The sequence below is a fragment of the Galeopterus variegatus genome, unplaced genomic scaffold (assembly GCF_000696425.1).
Source record: "Galeopterus variegatus unplaced genomic scaffold, G_variegatus-3.0.2 Scaffold9775, whole genome shotgun sequence".
NCBI lineage: Eukaryota > Metazoa > Chordata > Mammalia > Dermoptera > Cynocephalidae > Galeopterus > Galeopterus variegatus.
Genome location: NW_007735886.1, coordinates 40,543 through 60,006, shown reverse-complemented (window position 1 = coordinate 60,006; position 19,464 = coordinate 40,543). Strand labels below are relative to the sequence as shown.

The following is a 19,464-nucleotide window of genomic DNA, read 5'->3' as shown; positions in this document are numbered from 1 at the left end:
TGGCAGCAGCTGGAAGAAGTGCATTACTCCTGTTGTCATAGGAGGATGCATTACTTCACCCCCACCCATGGTGGAGATGTGAGGGAGATGGGGGCAGAAGGGACAGGGTGGACACTGTCAGTCACCAGAGGACAAACGAGACCTGAGAGGCCACGAGAGGCGATCAGGAAGCCCTCCTCACACCCAGGAGAGTGTTTGCAAATACATTTTGCAGCTCAGTGTTNTTCCAGTACTAGGATGACTGTCTGTTGGGAGTGAGGCAGGCTCTCCCATCAAAGAGGAACATGGTACACAGCAGAGAAACAAGACAGTTGCTCAGTGGCTGGGGGGACCAAGTCCTCACCTCTGCCTGGTGGAAGTTGTACTTCCTGGAGCCTGGGTGTGGGGTCTCCAAGAGGATCCCACTGGATGGTTTGAGCCAGAGCTGAGAGTGTGGGATCAGAAGCCTCCGTAGCTTCTTTGTAGGAGCAAGTTTGCCTGGGGTAGGGTTCATTCTGCAGGTGGCTGTTGAGAGACCGCAGTTGGTGGGGATGGTAGTGTCCTGCTGAATTCCAGGGTAGGGGCTGCACTTTGTAGGTATGTCTGGATTAAAATCCACACTCCGTACTAGATCGTCTCAGTACTTAGCTATTTTCTTTGGCAAAGGAGTATTGGTTCTTGTAATCCAAATCTTAACAAATGTTATTAAGGCAGATTTAAAATTAAAATTTAGACTGCTACTCTGGGTCCAGATCTGGGATGTACACGTTTTAAACAATAACAGAAGGTGCTTGGGATCTTTGAAAAGGACTTGAAGTCATTACTTGCTCTAGGAAAATGATGGTGTGAGAATAAAGAGGGTCTAGGGAGTACCTTCACTCACTTGGAGGTGGAAGCTGTCCAGGGGTTGGACGAAGGAACTGGGGTCTTCAGCTGAGGTCTGGCTGCTTGGAGCTGGGTTAGAGCTCAGACTCTCACCCCTTGTGCATTTCAGATGCCTCAGTTATTATTTATTTATTTTTACAGGTTTCCAGTGTGTTTTTATTATTAGTTAAGTCATGCTTCAGCGTCCCAGGGTAGGTCCCCCTTTACCACACCTCAGGAGAAGGACAGAAGACAGAGGAAAGGACAGGTGCAGCCAGATCTGATCTTCTCAGGAAATGTGCCTTCAGCCCAATGGTCATCGCAAGCTGAGACTCAGGCTATGGGGTAGAGGGACATGTACACACAGTGGTACCACTGACACAGAGAGACATTGCTTTTTTAGTGGTCATTGCCTTCTCGCAGCGGTGTAAGTCCAGGTAGTTCTGGTCTGGTTCTGGATGGGGAAGTGGCTGTCAAAAGGAGCAATCTTGTAATTCTTTATTTTGGTCTTGATGTCTTCTGCCATGGTGCTGACTCCTCAAGATGCTCTTGAAGCACTCGAAGCTCAGTGCCAGATGCCTAAATTATTGGTGTGGCTACTGCTGCATAACTGGGCCGCACCTGACCCCTAGCCTGCATGCCTGTTTGGAGAAGGGAACCATTGAGCGGACTTTGGTAAGCTCCAGCCCCAGACTTGCCCAGCCTCGTGCCTGCCTGCTGTCCCACCTCAACCCACAAAAGCCGTGCAGCCCAAGGGTAGGGTCTGGAATGAGAGACTGTGCACATTTAGTGTTCCAGCCCTTTGCTGAAAGCCACTCCACTGGGTATCTGCGCCTCCTGGGCAGGACCCTGCATTGCTCAGACACACCCAACCTGCTCCCAGCCCCAGGCAGGCCGAGGAAGGGCTCCTCCTGGCACTGCTTCCAGTGTGGGAGGCAAAATATGTTGGCGTCGGTCCCTTATGGCTGCCCAGACAGCTAGCTACAAAATATTTCTCCTTTTGAAGCTCATTCCCCTGTGTGCAATTCCGTGTCTCTTCCCTCTCTTCTCATTAAAGAAGGGCATCCTATCCCACTCAGATCCCTGACTGCTCCCTTTGTCTACACAGCTTATCTTTCTGAGTTAAAACCCCAATGAGATGGGGGTCACGCTACTTTCCAGGAGTCTGGTGGAATTAGGAGTGATGGGCGGCACGTCTGATGGAGCCCTAGCCCCCCGGGGCCCCATCAGACAGAAGAGGCAAACCGAAGGTGTTCCTGGAGCAGTTAGTCAGCTCTGCCTGTGCTACGCTCCCTCTTCCCAGCTGCATGTGCAAGGCGGTGCCTCAGATCCTGTGGGAAACAGGGTGGGGTGTACTGAAGCACAAAGAGGCGTGATACGGACTGTGCAGGAATGTTAAGTATGCAGGGAATGGGGAGTGGGGAGGTGGGGAAGGAAGAAAGGGAACCCCTGCTCTCGTGGATTGTCTAAGAGCCACCGGTCTCTCGAGTTTGGACTCCTTCCTGTTTGGATTGAGCATTCAGATGGTTGCACTTGCACGTTTGGTAGAGGTGGCTTTGGGAAGGAGTGGGGATAGGAGCTCCTTACTTATCAGGTGAAGCCAGCACTGATGTGGCCTTAGGTCTCCCTGGGGGACACAGGGCCCACGCAGATGAGGACAGGGCCCCTGGTTCATTTCCTTCTTCTGGGAAGCCCCACATTTAGGGCAAGTTTAGGTCCAGACCCAACTGGATTCACTTCCATGTCAGAGATTCAGGCGGTTAACAGAGACCAGACAAAACCAAGAATCTTCCCTTTCTGTCATCTCCCCCCAAACTTGGAGTCACAGCCACTGGCTGATTTCTTCCCAAAGCTACCTCCCCCCTTTCTTACTGAATTTTTCTTCAGATTCTGTTTTGTTTTGTTTTGGTGGTTGGCAGGTGCAGGGATCTGAACCCTTGACCTTGGTGTTACAAGGCTATGCTCTAACCACCTGAGCCAGCCACCCAGCCCTCACATTCTGTTTTTTGTAAACTTTAAGACTGTTCTTATTTCAGTACTTTTTTTGAAAAAATGATGACTCTTCCAGTGCATTCTCAATACACTTAGACAAAAGCCAACACCATCCTGTGACCCACAGGGTCCTCACCACAAGCCCTCCCTCTATCCTCCTTCTTTCATTCTCCCTGCTCCAGCCAGACCATGCTCCCAACTTCTAGAACCTGCCCCCATTCCTTGGCTGTGGCCTCTTCCTCTGTCTTCAAAGCCAGCAGTAGTGGGTCAAGTCTTCACACTTCCATTCTCTCTTGTTCTGTGCAGTTGGTAAAGCCTCTCTGCTTTTGTGGACTCATCAGGTGACATTGGGCCCACGTGAATAATCCAGGGTGATCTCTCCATCTCAAAAATCCTTAACTTCATCACAGTTGCAAAGTCTCTTTTGCCATATAAGAGAACATATTCACAGGCTCTGGAGATGAGGACATGGACGTCTTTGGGGGCCCTTATTGGGGCTATCCCAAGTGTTTNACAGCTCTGAACTTGATTTCATGTAAAATCTTCTTCACCTCAGCCAGGGCTTCTGTGGCTGGCCCCTCCCCAGCCGGAGGGGCAAGGACATTGCTTCTTGTATGTCACCCTGTCAAGATTGTCACCGCATGAGAGTAGGGCTTTGTGTTGCTTTTAGTGTTTCCAGTGCCTACAGCAGACAGAAACTTTACTCAATAAACATTCAGCCAGTGGACATTGCAGAAACTTTACTCAATAAACATTCAGCCAGTGGACATTGAGTGAGATTCTTCACTCTGACACAACTCTATGTTATTCTTTTAATTGAGATATAATTCATATACCATAACATTCACCCTTTAAAATGTAAGATTCAGTGGTGTCTATTGCATTCCCAAAATATATTTACTAGTATAACTACTAACCCTAGAATATTTCCACAACCCCAGAACCCATTACCAGTCATTCTCCATCCCCCCATACCCTATCCCCTGGCAACCACTAATCTACTTTCTGTCTCTATGCATTTGCCTCTTCTGGACATTTCATATGAATGGAATCATGTGATATGTGGTTTTCTGTGTCTGGCTTCTTTCACTCAGTATGATGTTTTGAGGTCCATTCACATTGTTGCGTGTGTCAATGCTTCATTCCTTTTAACTCAGCATTACCTTTGCACATACCTGAAGGCTGTGCTTATAGGTTAAGAGTGTAGGAAGACTCTCCTATCATTGGCCCCTCTTGTCTAAATAATGTGCAGCCAAATGAAGTTCCCAGAGTGACCATACTGATGGTCCAGCAATCATTTCCAACCTTCCTGAGCACAAGATGACGGTAAATTCCATTGCTGGGGTCTCCTTAACTGTCTTCAAACTTCCTGTCCTCCTTCCTGTCTTTGAACTTCCTGTTGTAATACTTCCTGTCCTCGAACTTCCTGTCCTTGAACTTCCTGTCATACTTCCTCTACTCCAACTGATCTCACACTTCGTGTCTGCAAACTCCCAGTCCTCAAACTTCATGTCCCCACACTTCCTGTCCTTGAACTTATTGTCTTATACTTCCTGTCCTCCAACTGTCCTCACACTTCCTGTTCCTTTCTCATACTTCCTGTCTTTGATCTTCCTGTCCTTAAACTTTCTATCTCATATTTCTGGTAGTCCAACTGTCCTACACTAACTGTCCTTGAACTGTCCTTCATACTTCCTGTCCTTCAAATGTCTTCACTTCCTGTCCTTGAACTTACTGTCTTATGCTTCCTGTCCTCCAACTGTCCTAACATTTCCTGTCTTTGAACTTCCTGTCTCATACTTCCTCTCTTCGAACTTCTTGTCCTTGAACTTCCTATCTCAAATTTCTGGTAGTCCAACTGTCCTCACAATTAACTGTCCTTGAACTTCCTGTCTTCATACTTCCTGTCCTTCAAATGTCTTCATTTCCCATCCTCTGCTTCCTTTCTTTATACTTCCTGTCCTCAAACTGTTCTCGAATTTCCTGTCTTTGCACTTCCTATCTCACACTTCCTGTCCTCCAAATATTCTCACACTTCTTGTCCCTATCCTGTCCTTACTGTCCTCAAACTCGATGGCCAGCCTCATATCATAAGTAATAGAAAGTAGTGGGGGCCTGTTAGTCCGTTTTCGTGTGGCTATAACAGAATACCCGAGACTGGATGATTTATAAAGAACTGGGGTTTATTTGGCTTATGATTCTGGGACAGCTGCATCTGGTATGGGCCTCAGCATGCTTCTACTCATGGCGGAAAGTAGCAGGCAGCTGGCGGGTACAAGCAGATCACATGGCAAGAGGAAGCAAGAGAGAGAGAGAGAGGAGGTGCAAGGGTCTTTTTAAGCAATAAGTTCTCACGGGAACTAATAGAGTGAGAACTCACTCATTAATCCCCACTGCCCCAGGGAGAGCATTAATCCATTCATGAGGGATCTGCCCCCATGACTCAAACAGCTCTCAACACTGCCACATTGGGTATCAGATTTCCATGTGAGTTTTGGTGGGGGCAAGACATCCAAACTATCATTCTGCCCCTGGCCCTCCAAAACTCATGTCACTGTGACATATAAAATACAATGATTCCATTCGAGAAGTCCCAAAAGTCTTAGCTTGTTCCAGCACCAACTTCAAAGTCCAAAGTCTCATCTAGGACCAAAGGCAAAACTTCCAGCCATGAGCCTATAAAAATCAAAACCAAATTTATCTACTTCCAAAATACAATAGTGGAACAGACACTGGGTACACATTCCCATTTCAAAAGAGAGGAGTAGGCCAGAAGAAAGGAGAAACAGGCCCCAAAGAAGACCAAAGTACAGCAGGATATCCATTAAGTCCTAAAGCTCCAAAATAATCTTCTTTGACTCCAAATCCTTCATCTTGGGCACAATGGAGCATATGGGCCTCCAAAGTATTGGGCAGCCACACTCCCAGTGCTCTGCAAGGCATAGTCCATTGAGCTACACTGGCGCCTGCAGCTTTTCCAGGTGGACATCCCATATTGCCAGTGGCCCTAAAACTCTGGGGTCCTGGTGGCAGCCCTGCTGTGTTGGCTTTCCTAGACATTTCTCTGTTGGGGAGGGGTCTCTGTGGGAACTCCAATCCCACTTTCCTGCTTGGCATTACTCTAGCAGATGGCTTCTGCAGTGGCTCCACATGTGTGGCAGGTGTCTGCCTGGCCCCCCAGGCTTTTCTGTACATCCTCTGAAATTGGGGTGGAGGCTGCTATACATCCACAACTCTCACGTTTTGCCAGCCTGAAGACTTAACATGATGTGGATGCCACCAAGTGTATTAGTCAGGGTTCTCCAAAGAGACGGACTACATAGAATACAATATAATTATATGAGAGAGATTTATTAGGAGAATTAGCTCATGTGGCTATGAAGAAAAGTCCCACGATAGGCTGTCTATAAGCTACATTCCAGTAGCATGTCTCACTCCAAGTCCAAAGGCCTCAAAACCAGGGAAGCTAATGGTATCATTGGTGTAAGTCCTGGAACCCCAAAGCTGAAGAGTCTCAATCTCTGATGTCCATGGACAGGAGAGAAGAGTTTATCCCAGCTCCAGCAGATCGAGAGAGCTTCACCTCTTTCCTCTGTCTTTTGTTCTCTCCAGGCCCCCAGCAGATTGGATGGTTCCCACCCACACTGAGGGTGGGTCTTTCCCACCCAGTCCACTCAGACTCTCACACTAATCTCTGCTGGAAATACCCTCATGGACGCACCTGAAAAGACAGTTTTTTGTTGTTTTTTTTTAAAGATGACCAGTAAGGGGATCTTAACCCTTGACTTGGTGTTGTCAGCACCACGCTCACCCAGTGAGCCAAACGGCCATCCCTATATGGGATCTGAACCCGTGGCCTTGGTGTTATCAGGACCGCACTCTCCCGAGTGAGCCACGGGCTGGCCCCTGAAAAGATAGTTTTACCAGGATTCGCAGCATTCCTTCATCTAACCAAGTTGGCACCTAGAATTAACCTTCACAAAAAGTTTTCCAGCTTCTGTTCTCCAGAGGTGTTACACAAACCACACTTGGGGCTGCTTGAGGCAGGGATGCTCCAGCTAGAGCAGCTGGGATGCAGGGAGTGGGTTCCTGAGGGAAGTGGTGCCCCAGGTCTGTTCTCTGGGACACTTTGGGCCTCCTATGCCTCAGGGTCTGTGGCAGGAGAGGTGCCCTTCCAGATTTCTGAAATGTCATCATGGCTTTTCTCCCATTGTCTTGCCTGTTAGCACCTGGCTGCCTCACCGCCAAGCTTATGTCCTTAGCAACCAGTCAATCTGCTTCACCCTTGCGTTTTTCTCCTGCTCTCTGCTTCTCTACCACATGGCCAGGCTGCAAATTTTCTACATCTTTATGCTCTGCTTCTCTTTAAATTCTGGCCTTACATCATGCCTTTTCTGCCATAACTTCTGAGTTATGGTTATTGCAAGTACCATGCAGCTTCCTGAATGCATTGCTGCTTAGAAATGTTTTCTGCCAAACATTCTGGTTCACAGCTCTTAAGTCCCACCTTCCACAAAGTCCTAGGGAATGGACACAATGCAGCCAAGTTCCTTACTATGTTGTAGCAAAGGTGGTATTTTGTCCAATTCCCAATAAGTTCCTCTTTTCTACCTGAGACCTCATCATCAGCATGACTTTTACTATCCACATTTCCATCAACATTCTGGTCACAACCATTTAACCAATCTCTAAAATATTCCAAACTTTTCCTCATCTTTTTGTCTTCCTTTAGGTCCTCTAATCTCCTCCAACCTTTGCCCATTGCCCAGTTCCAAAGGCGCTTCCACATTTTTAGCTATATGTATAGAAACATCCCACTCCTTGGTACCAATTTTCCACATTAGTCTATTTTTGTGTTGTTATAATAGAATACCTGAGACTGGGTAATTTAGAGAGAAAAGAAGTTTACTTGGTTTATAGTTCTGGGACAGCTGCATGGCCTGATGTCACTGGCCCTGACTATAGTGGCACAGGCAGGCCATTGAGAGTTTTATCTTCTCTGTGGCTAAGAACAACCCAAGGCTCTGAGAAGAGGGTTTGGCCCAGATCATGCTGCTAGTAATCACCAGGTGTTTTGGCCTCAGGGCATCTTCCTGGGATTAGACTAGCAGGCTGTGGATAAGAGGGAGGCTGAGTGGGCCTGGAGGGTTGAGAGGAGCAAGGCAGAGGTATCAGGCCTGTGTGATATTGTCTTAGCTAACTTGGGCTGCTCTAACAAAGTACCATAGACTGGGTGGCTTATAAACAACAGACATTTATTGCTCACAGTTCTGGAGGCTAGATGTTTAAGATCAAGGTGGCAGAAGATTTGGTGTCTGATAAGGGCACACTTGCTGGTTCACAGATGGTGCCTTCTCACTGTGTCCTCACATAGTGGAAGGGATGAGCAGCTCTCTGGGGTCTCTTTTATAAGGGCATTAATCTCATTCATGAGGGCTCCACCCTCATAACCTCATTTCCTCCCAAAGGCCCTACCTCCTAACACCATCACCTTGGGGGTTAGAATTTCAACATAGGAATTTATGTGTGGGGGGCACACAAACATTCAGTGTATAGTAGATGAGAACTGAAAAATTTGTTCAGAGGGTACTAGAGATGGAATTGTCTATTCCATGGTTTTATTGAAAGTGGGTCCCATTTAGGTCAAGTCTCAAAATTAGCAGCCAGTCCCCTAGGCTGGCTAAAATCAAAAGTGGAAAATAGCAAGTGTTGCCAAAGATATGGAGGAATTGGAATCTTTGTGCATTGCTGGTGGGAATGTAAAATGTTGCATTTGCTGCAGGAAGCAGTTTGGTGGTTCCTCAAAAAGTTAAATGTAGAAATACCATCAGACCCAGCAACTCCACTCCTAGATGAAGATGCAAAAGAAAAGAAATCAAGGACTCAGAGAAACACTTGCACGTGCATGTTCATAGCAGTACCATTCACAATAGCTAACAGGTGGAACAAACTAAATATCCATTGATGGATGAATGAGTAAACAAAATATGTTATAACCATATAGCATAATATATTCACACCAATAAAAAGGAATGAAGTTCGGACACATTGTGTCACATGGATGAACCTCAAAAATATTATGCTAAGTGAAAGAAGCCAGACACAAAAGACCACATACTGTATGATCCCATCTATATAAAATGTCCAGAATGGGCAAATTCACAGAGATGGAAAGTAGCAGGAAGCAGCAGTTGCCAGGGATTGGGGGTGGGGGAATGGGGAGTGACTGTTTAATGGTATGGGGTCTCCTTTTGGGGGGATGAAAATGCTTTGGAACTAGGTAGAGGTGGTTGCATGACATTGCAAATGTACTAAGTGCCACTAAATTGTTCGCATTCAAATAGGTAATTTTATGTTACATGCATTTCACCTTAATTGAAAAAAACAAAACAAAACTACAATCTGGAACCTCAGTAGCAACATAAGGGTGCTCTCTGTAGAAGGGTTTTGCTGTGTGTGTACTTCCCTGACCTTTCCAGGGCATGGAAGCAGTCTGGTGGTTTCACTGGGGACTTCTTTGTCCCCTATGCTGTTGCTGCCTGTTCTTTTCCTCTCCACCACCATCCTGCTGTACCACATCATGGACTGGGGCCTGGCCACCCTACTCTGCCTGGAGGGAGCTGTCATGCTTTACTACCCTGTGTCCAGGTAAACCAGCACACCTGGAAGCCCAGGTGCTCCAACCCCAAGCCCATTCTGTGTTCTGCAGGAAATGGACATGCCCTGACCCACAGGGGTCACCTTGCAGGTCACCCCATTGTTTTGTGCCACGTGACCCACTCACAATCACGACCTGGAGGGCTCACTGCAGGGCCTTGCACCCGTGATTTCCTTCTCTGCATCTGCTTTTCTCGTTTGCGTGCTGACAGCAGGTATTCAAAGCTTTTGGTATATCCTCTCCGTATTGGTGAAGCTTCCTCATGCCCACTCTTTAATTTTTATTCTTCAAGCTTCCTCTGGAGGAGCAGGTGAGTTTAACATTTTAAGCAGGAATTCGAGATGAAAAGCAAACGGGAGCTCTGGGAGGAGCTAATTCTGTGCCTCTCTGCTTCCTGCGCTTTCTCCCTTCTCTTCCATCCTGCACTCTTGCCTACCCTGAACACACACGCAGGAAGATGTGGCCACTGAAACTGTTTCAGGCATTTCTTCAAGTTTAAAATCCCATCAATGCAACCATTTGCAAGGCCTCAAGGCACCTGCCAGGACACATACTCTAACTTCCTATGGAAAACTGGAAAACAGGTGAGCAGTACCTGTGATTTTAGGGCTATGTGGACTGGGATCAGCACAGCACAGCCCTCAGGATAAATTTGGCCCTTTGCCTGACTTTGTACATAAAGTTTTATTGGAACACAGCCCATTTTTTTATGTACTGTCTATGGCTGCTTTTGCACTACAACATCAGAGTTGAGTCGTTGTGACAGAGACTGTGGTGTGACCCACAAAGCAGAGTATATTTACTATCTGTCCCTTTACAGAAAAAAATTGCTGGCCCATGGTGTAGATCATTTCTCCCCCTTCTTTTTCAGTTTCCTTCAGCTACTCAGTTAGAGGTCTCCAAACTGGTTTTGCCTTATCAACCGTGAATACTCACAGGAGCTCCGTGTAGATCCATTCGTGCGCTCTCTTTCCTGGAGAACTTGAACAGGGCAGATACAGTGTCAGCAGCTGCTATAACAGAACGCACTTAATTGGAAAGGGAGTTTCTGTTGCTTGCCCTCACCTGTGGGACCCTGGAGACCCCTGGTGAATTGGAATCTGAGCCTAAGGGTGTGATCGCTGGGGGTCTGACAAGGAGCCCTGAGGTGCTGTCGGGTCTTCAGGAAGCATCTTAATCCTTAATCAGATCTTAGTTCTCACATCTTCCAACCTAGAGCCCTTGGTGTCCTTCAAGCTCGCAGGCTCACTCTCATCTGCATGTACTTTCTGTCTTGGCGGTGGAGTCACTTCTCTTGCTCCTTGCCTCCCTTTCTCCCCTTGAGTCTTTCCAGACTGCATTTTAGCCTTCATAGCTGAAGATTAAAGTGCCTGTTAAAAAGGAGGTGGCAGCATGGAAATCCTTCCTATGGCAAGAAGAGATGGGTATTGCATTTTTCCTACCTGATTTTTCAAATTTTCTGCCATTTTTTACCTGTTGGTTTGAACACTCCATGAATATTAAAAGTGCTTTTGTTTTTATCATTTCAGCTTCTGTGGCCACAGGGGCTGGCTGTCATCTGCTTTTCTGCCTGCCCCTTTGGTTGGGCCCGCTCCATCCTCTCTCCCCTTTGCCTTGGTTCTCTCTTCCTCTGCACCATTTTTCTTCTCTCCTGCATTATGCATTTCTCAGCTGATAGTTCCTACTTGGTAACATCCACTGTGTGGCTCCCCACACATCCTACAGTGACTGGCAATTCCTATGACTCATCAGTACAAAACCTTGTCCTTCTCCCTGAAAAGAATCACAGAAACAATTGATATCCATAATCATGAGAACAAATTTCCTTTGAAATATGAAGCTCAGGTATTTTGAGTTGCTCAGGGAGAGGGACTAGATATCATTCATGCTACTGGCTAAGTGTAGCGTGTAGTAAGTGCTCAAAACCTAACTAGTTGAGTGCCTTTGTTTCTACTTGAATTTTGTGTTTTTTTCCTTGAAGAGACCCCGTGTAGCGAATTCTCTACCCTAGAGTGTCTTTTCCTTAAATGCCTTACAGGTCCTCCCATTTACGAGACAGAAACATGATTGATTTCCTTATTCTCCTGCAACTTATTGCTTGTTCTCAGACATGAGGAATGAGTCAGATTTCTTTTTGGCAGGGTCAGAAGTAGATTTATGCATTTCCCTTTTTGCCCTCATCCTCTTATCTTGGCTTCCAGATAAGTCTGCATGTTTTAGCCAAAGCTTTGCATTCAAGAAGAATGACTCAGTTTTCCTCCCTCAGGTGTGAAAGGGGTCTGGACCACACCATCCCCCACTACGTCACCATGTACTTGCCACTGCTCCTCGTCCTTGTGGCCAACCCCATCCTGTTCCAAAAGACAGTGATGGCAGGTTCATAATAGGGAAGTTCTCCGGGTACATGGACACTGGGTATGACCCCATGTCCGGGGCTCAGATAATGGCATGTCATCCTTCTGGAATTATCCAGGACAGTTGGCCCCATTCATCATCCTCCAGAGGCATAAGCAGGATACAGTTGGACAAAGTAAACAGGTTTAAGAAATGAAAATGAGCAAGCCTGTTTAGTCCTGGACCACACACATTCTCTGCCAACATTTGTTAGCTCAAGGCCAGGACAAGTTGACCTTTCATTTCTGTGCTGGGCTCATCCTGGGTTTGCCCTTGGCATGCCTTAGAGGCTCCCACCTCTAATTTTTTTTTACAAAATTAAGTAAAAAATAGTGATTTAAGTATATCAACCAATGAAAATGACTCATAGAAAAAATGTCTGATGGGCCAGCCCATGCCTCACTCAGTAGAGTGTGGTGCTGATAACACCAAGGCCCCGGGTTTGGATCCTATATAGGGATGGCCAGTTTGCTCACTGGCTGAGTGTGGTGCTGACAACACCAGGCCAAGGGTTGAGATCCCCTTTCCGGTCATCTTTAAAAAAAAAAAAAGGGGGGGGGGGCTGAAAACAAATACAGTAAAACATTAATGGTGGTTGTCTCTGGGTGGAGGGACCATGGGTCATTAATTCTTCTGTAAACTTTTATATTTTCTAATTTGTCTATAAGGAGAAACTTAAAATAGTTAAGTATTTTAAAATAACAGGTGTGTATTATTTTTATAATAGAGAAAATAAACCTTTAAAAATATAGTCCCTGAAGTAGTAAAATCCAAGTAAAATTGGAAGTTTAGTTCATTTCACTGTTAATTTCTTATTTGTGACAAACGTCCTGTGGTTGTGTAAATTGTTAACATTGGGGGAAGCTGGGCAAAGAGTATAGGTATACAGAAGCTTTCAGAGCTATCTTTGCAATTTTTAAGTCAATCTAAAATTGCTTCAAAGTAAAAATTTTAAAAATATATATTCCTTAGAGTCTAGGAGGACTCCAACTTGGAAGTTGCGAGGAATGGAGGTCAGTAGCTTGCTTTGCCTCATGCTGTCTGGTTTTGATTATGGGCTCACATCTGCTCTGATTCTGCTCTCCGTATTCAGTAAACAGAAATAATGAACACTGCGTGTGATTCCCCTCTGTTCTTCCCAGGGGCCTCTTTACTAAAAGGATGACAAGACATTTACACGGAGAACGAGCAACGGATGAGAGCTGTGATCAAGATCCGATTTTTCAAAATAATGCTGGTTTTAATTATTTGGTAACCTTTCTTCTATTCTTTTTATTGTTTGTAGTAAGTGATATGCAAACGGTTTGCCCTTTTGCTTTTCCAAGTATGACCTGGAAGTTCCAAAGAGAAGAGTCTTTGGAGAGGAAATCTTTGAAACAGTGCTAAGTGCCCTTTGAGGAAATACATGGAGGACAGGGGAACAAGTACAGAGTGTATGAATTTCTGGAAGAATATCCAAATTTTCTCATATTATATATAACGCTCTTAGAAAAAGAACTCCCGATTTAGTTGTGAAATGTCCCAGACATATGCATCCAGTATTTCATCCTATTGCTGGGATTAACTGAAATGAAGTGGTTGATCATACTTTCTAAATCCACCCATGTGCCTCACTCGTGACACCAGAATTTCTATATCTCATAGAGGAGCAAGCGCACATCTTCCATGTAAAGACTCAGACCTCAGTCACGAAGGGCAGAGAACAGGCTGAGAAATTTTGCTCTTCAGTTTTCCTCATCACTGGTGTCCTACCCAAAAGGAAAGGTGCATGCTTTGAAAGTAGACCTGTAGCCAGTGCAGAAAAGATGGAAGTTAGAACAGCCTGCACTGAAACAAATCAATACTTTGCAGGACAGGGCAAGCCTTTGTGGTCTTAATAACTAATCTGATATTAGGAGATTTGTTTGAACACCCTCCTAGGAGAGACTTAAATTATCTCTCACTAAAAATGCACTCAGCTCACCATATCAAACTTCACTGGCTCCCAAGAGTAACATTTTAAAGTTCCAGCAAAAAATGTCAAAATAAGATTTGTTTTGGTCTATATTGAAACTTTGGGTTACTCCTCAAACAAAGAATGAATTCTGGGTTATTTGACACGGTGCTAGAACTTTATATCCTGAAGTGGCATTGAGTGTCACCATTGGTAGGATTTGCTGATCTCTGCTTTAGAGTGTGAGGAGTTATAGTTCTTTTTTTTTTTAAAGATGACTGGTAAGGGGTTCTTAACCCTTTACTTGGTGTTGTCAGCACCACGCTCACCCAGTGAGCTAACCGGCCATCCCTATATGGGATCCGAACCCGTGGCCTTGGTGTTATCAGCACCACACTCTCCCAAGTGAGCCATGGGCCGGCCCCATGGAGTTATAGTTCTTAAATTGAATTCTTGGTGTGCTGGTTCCTTGTGATTTCTTACCGCTAAAGTGGTCTTCCCTCCACCAGGAATTAGGAATTTTTGGCCTTGGTAGAAATCGTTCCCTGACCTCAGCATTTAAAAATGAATTTTGTTGCATGTTCTCTTTACCTGTGGGCCATTTTCTTTCTAACAATTGGTTGTCAAATATCATCAATGAAAGCCTTTTATTCTATCTTGAAATGCAATCAGATATCAATGGAAGGTCTTTGAAAGGTGTGAGAAGTGCAGCCAAGACCACGTGGTTTATTATGGTAGGTTAATCTAGATTTAAAATTTTCAGCTTGGAAAAAAAAACACGCAGAAGTATGAAGTATTGTCATATAAACAGATAGTGAGTTGAACAGTTTCCTGGCCTACCTATATCTGGCCTTTGTGTGCTAAGCTACCAGGTTTCATTCATTACTGGGATCATTATTAAATGGATACAACTCTGGTAAATTAATTTGGCACAGTTCATCAAAACTGTCAGGCAGACACACAATATCAGATCATTTATCTTGAAGGAGTATTTCAGATCACAAAGAAGACATAGGGATGTAGAAATTTCTAGTAGCATTATCCATAATTATAAAGCATTATAGGAAACCCAAATTTGAAAAAGCTTGGGGGGGATGGTTAAGTAAATTATAGTCTTTCATCCTGGTGGAATGTTACCAGATTTTTAAATGACTGTTAAGAAATCTCTGACATTAAGTGGACAAGGTAGGGTATAAAATTATACCACTTACAAGTACATAAAAACATACATATATAAAAATATTGGCTGGAAATACAAGAAATGTTAATACAGTGGAAGCGCCATGGGTAGACTTTTTCCCCGGTGTTTTGATTATATTACATTTACAATAAGAAAGGCATCCATGAGCTGAAGTCTCCATTGGCAGAGAGGTCCACTCTGTGCTACACAGAATTAATGCTTACATTGCTTCCGCGTTGGGAAAGATCTGATTCACAAGAACCTTAAAATGAGTCCAGCACTAGCCTCCTCTGTCCCTGTGCTTTGGTTTGGAGCTAACAAACCAAATACATGAAGTTCACCTAGGGAACCACAAAAGGGGAGGGATGTTTCCCAGACTCACTTTTGCCTGAACAACATTTGTGAAATCAAATTCTGAGTTGACAGTGCAAGGTAGAAAGCTACAGGAGAGCAAAGCACCTTAGGCAGAGGCGAGAACGGGTTTGGTTCCATTGCCTGGGTCACATGGATTTCCTCCCCCTCCCGTTTCTTCCCCCTCCCTTCTTCCCCTCTTCCTCCTTTCTCCTTTTTCTTTTTTCTTTCTTTCTTTATTTTTTAAAGATGACCGGTAAGGGGATCTCAACCCTTGGCATGGTGTTGTCAGCACCACGCTCAGCCAGTCAGCTAACTGGCCATCTGTATATGGGATCCGAACCTGTGGCCTTGGTGTTATTAGCACTGCACTCTCACGAGTGAGCCACGGGTGGGCCCTGCCCCTTTCTCCTTTTCTCTGCTTCCTCTCCTCCTTTTTCTCCCCCCACCCCCACTATTTATTTTCCTGGCGTCTGGCCGGTACAGGGATCAAACCCTGGACCTTTATGTTATCAGCATCATGCTGTAACCAATGGACCAACCAGCCAGCTCCTCCACCCCTATTTTCAGGCACGCTTTGAGGAACAGCACCTACTAGGGCCAATCTTTACCTTGCCCCAAAGCAACCAACTAAGAGGTCACTCCTCAGTGAGGGCTGCCCAGTAGGCATCCTGGGCAGAGTTTAGCACTTTGAGGACAGAATGCTCTAATTCCCGCTGCACTGCGCTGAGTGCCATGTGTCTTCTTGCCTCCCTCTCTCCCAGGGGATACTGAATCCAGCCCAAGGATTCCTCTTATCTCTGGCCTTCTATGGCTGGACAGGATGCAACCTGCATTTTCTGGCTCCCCGGAAGGAGATCCAGTGGGATACTATGACGACCTCGGTCGCTGAGGGAACTTACCCGCCCCCAGTGGGTTCCTGTGTGCCCAGTGAAAACACCACTTCCAGGACGATGGCACGTGTCAGTGGACACACTTCTGACGAAGCCCTGAGCATGGTGTCTGAAGGTAAAGCCCTGCTGTAGGCCAGGGAAGGTAGACTGGGGATCTCTGGGGCTTGGAAATCCTTTATCAAACAAGATGAACCTGGAGGATGTCCATAATGTCCACAGCCACCTTACAGGCACAAACGGAAAGTTACAATAGCTGACATTGACTCTACTCTTAAGTTTCATCATCCACCTTTCCTTTTAATATTTTAATGGTGCCTTTCATTTAGTTACTAAGCATTGTAGCCATGTATTAATTATAACTGGTCCTCTTGGGCTGAATGGCATTTTTGAATATGGGATAATTTGTCACTTTAAATCCCTTACTAACATTGGCTATGAGGCAATGCATGTTATGACATGACCTCTTTAGATTATAGGTGCAGTTTCATTTGTCCAGCTCATTTAAGTTCATTTAGGATGAAAAGGCAATCAGCCGGTGCTGGCTCTCCTAATCTACTCTTTTCATGTGGGGACTAGCACTGTGGTCTTCACATCGTGCTCTGTGGAACCCTAACGTTGTGCTTCAGGCATCTAATAAGTGATTCAAATATCATTCCAAAATTCATTTGAAAATCTGTGATCAGAATTATGCATGCTCAAATGTGTTGGCTACCAAACAATAAGCCATCAACTCATCACCTTTACACCAGTTAGCTCATTTGTATGTGGAGCTCAGAATAATGTTCTGCTACCCTCTTTAAGTGAAGACTGTCCTGAGATGGCAAGCTGGACTGCTTAAAAGCCATCACATTTTCAGCTCCTTAGCCATTTACAACTAGATTTTCTGGATATGGTGCAATCAAATCAAACCACTGAAAAAAGTTAGATATTCAAGTTGATAGAAGATCATAACGTTTGCCTCAGTTTTTGGTTTCAGACTTTTGTGTCCAGTAAAATGTCCTTATAGTTCTAATTGATAACAACATTAATTAAATTCAAATTGCAACTTATGAAATAAATTTTTGCTAATATTCTCCTCATCTCTCTTTGTCTTAAGGTTTCTTGTGAGGTTTTGCTATAGCAAGAAACTACATTTTGGAGAGTAAAAAAGAGTTTGAAAATCACTACTTTGACATTTGTGAAGTCTTAATGATTTGTAATGTACAAGGAAATTGATCTTTTAAGAGGAAGCATTTTGTAGCTATAATTTCATAGTAGCCTACTGGATATCTAAGAAGGAGGGAGAGAGAACTGAGAGAATTAGATATTTAAAATCATTCAGGGACATAAATGCTGCTTTGGTTATTCCCAGTTGGGTCACTGGGACTGGATTGAAATGGAACTGAGTTCTCTGTAAACTCCTTAACCACCTACTGTCTCTTCCTTCATAGCAGGGTTTCTCAACATTGGCACTGTTAGAACTTAGCACCAGGTCATTCTTTATCCTGAGGATTGTCCCATGTGGTGTAGAATGTTTAGAAGCTTCTTGGCCTCTGTTGCTTTGCCCCACCCCATGGATTTCTCACCCCTCTTCACCTGGGTGACAGAGCTGCAAAGGACTACTCAAGCCCATCTCTTCTGAGCAGTGAGAAGCCCCAAAGTGGTTTACTTCGTGGAACCCTCAAGAGAGAGGCATTCCTTTCATTTGGGAAATTAACCATGAATTGGGGTTCCCTTCTTGTATTTATTCTCCAGCCCAGGAAGTTACAGCAAGAGACATAGGTGGGGTTATAGTTTAACAATATAGGCTAGTAACTTTCAGTAAAAAGAAGTCAGATGGCATTCCATTAGACAATTAAGTGACCCACCAACAAAAGCTTTATCTTAGCCAATGTTCTCTTTTTACAGCAGCTTCCCAATAGCGTTACATATCAATCAGTAACTTTGAGCTAGCAACCTTCCTGTGTTACAATTCTTTATCTTACAACAGAGACTATATAGCCTGGGGAAAATTTCCTGATTTTTGTAAGGTCAATATTTGAAACTGCAAGGCTTTGGAAAACCCAGCCCTGTGAAGTACATTTGCTTTATGCATACTCCACGGGCTTCTACCCACTAGATGCAGTTTCCAAAACTGTTTCTAGACCATGATGAATGTCCCTTGGGGAGGCACAGTGGCCCCAGTACAGACCAAAGACATGTCTCAGAATGATTAGCCTTTTCAGAGGCTTGGATCAAAAACTTTGCTTTCCCCAACATGTTGTCTTAGCTGGTAATTGAAAGAAAGTGAGCCGAAATGGTGGGTAACAATCAAGCTTTATTAAAGGAAAAAAATCGGCTGGGCTGCACTCAAAATGGAGAGCAGCAACTGGAGTCAGGGTGGGAGGGCTTACATAGGTTGTAAGGAAGGCTAATGTAATCAGGGAGGGGTTTGGTGCTGGTGTGGAGTAGTTCCTATTTCTCAGAAACCATGAGGTTTCTTGCAAGGGAAAGGCTGGTGGCCATATTGTGCTGAGTGTGTGAAAAATGGCACCAGTTACATCCGAGATGGTGCCAGTCACATCCAAGAGCCATCATTCTTGCCTTTTAAGTATAGAGAGAAGGGAAAAGAGGTGAAGGCCTCATTCTTCTGAAGCTACTTGCTGCTGGAGATGTGAAAAGGTAGGAAATAAATAAAACAATTAGGTGGTGGAGTATTGGTTTCGTGTGTGGAGGCTGTATTCTGGGGAAGGGTCGATGGTTCTCAGGGGCTGATATCCTCCTCCCAGGAACAATTTGGTGGCCTTTTGGTTGGTGAAATCCTGCATAGGTTCCTATAAGAAATTAGAGAAACACTGAAAGAGGGAGCTACCAAGAAGGATAAGTCCCATCATGGTCAGGGGTCTGACATGCTTTGTCCTGAAGTCCTCCCCTATTGCTGTAGCCTAGGTGAGTGGTTTGGGTGAAGCAGAAATGTTTTGTTGGGTAGGCACTGGACTCCAGCAGAATCTCCTTTGGAAAGAGCTATCCAGTAGTTTTTAACCCCATAAGAAAATGATGTGGCAGTTGTCTGGTCCTAGCATGTTGTGGGAACATACGTCAGGGATGTGAATGTGTCCTGTAGGGTTCCCCTGAGGAATCTGGGTGGCGGACCCCAGGGGTTGGAAAGTGTCCTTCCACCCACCAAGACCTTGGTTATACATTGTGAACAGGGTGTGGCATAAGTCTTTTCTTAGGAAAAGAAGCAAGAGGAAGAGAAAAG

At 44.9% G+C, this 19,464-nt stretch overlaps 1 protein-coding gene across 1 annotated transcript in view; it reads left to right on the top strand.

Annotated features, from left to right (window-relative positions):
- GPR143 (G protein-coupled receptor 143) overlaps window positions 1-19,464 on the top strand; it is a gene marked incomplete at its 5' end in the record, with an annotated part of 46,941 nt that overhangs the window by 7,028 nt on the left and 20,449 nt on the right. Inside the window, 5 exon segments of the mRNA XM_008593871.1 lie at window positions 9,394-9,483; window positions 11,760-11,869; window positions 13,030-13,138; window positions 14,437-14,554; window positions 16,116-16,359. Coding sequence (XP_008592093.1) covers window positions 9,394-9,483; window positions 11,760-11,869; window positions 13,030-13,138; window positions 14,437-14,554; window positions 16,116-16,359 — 671 coding nt within the window.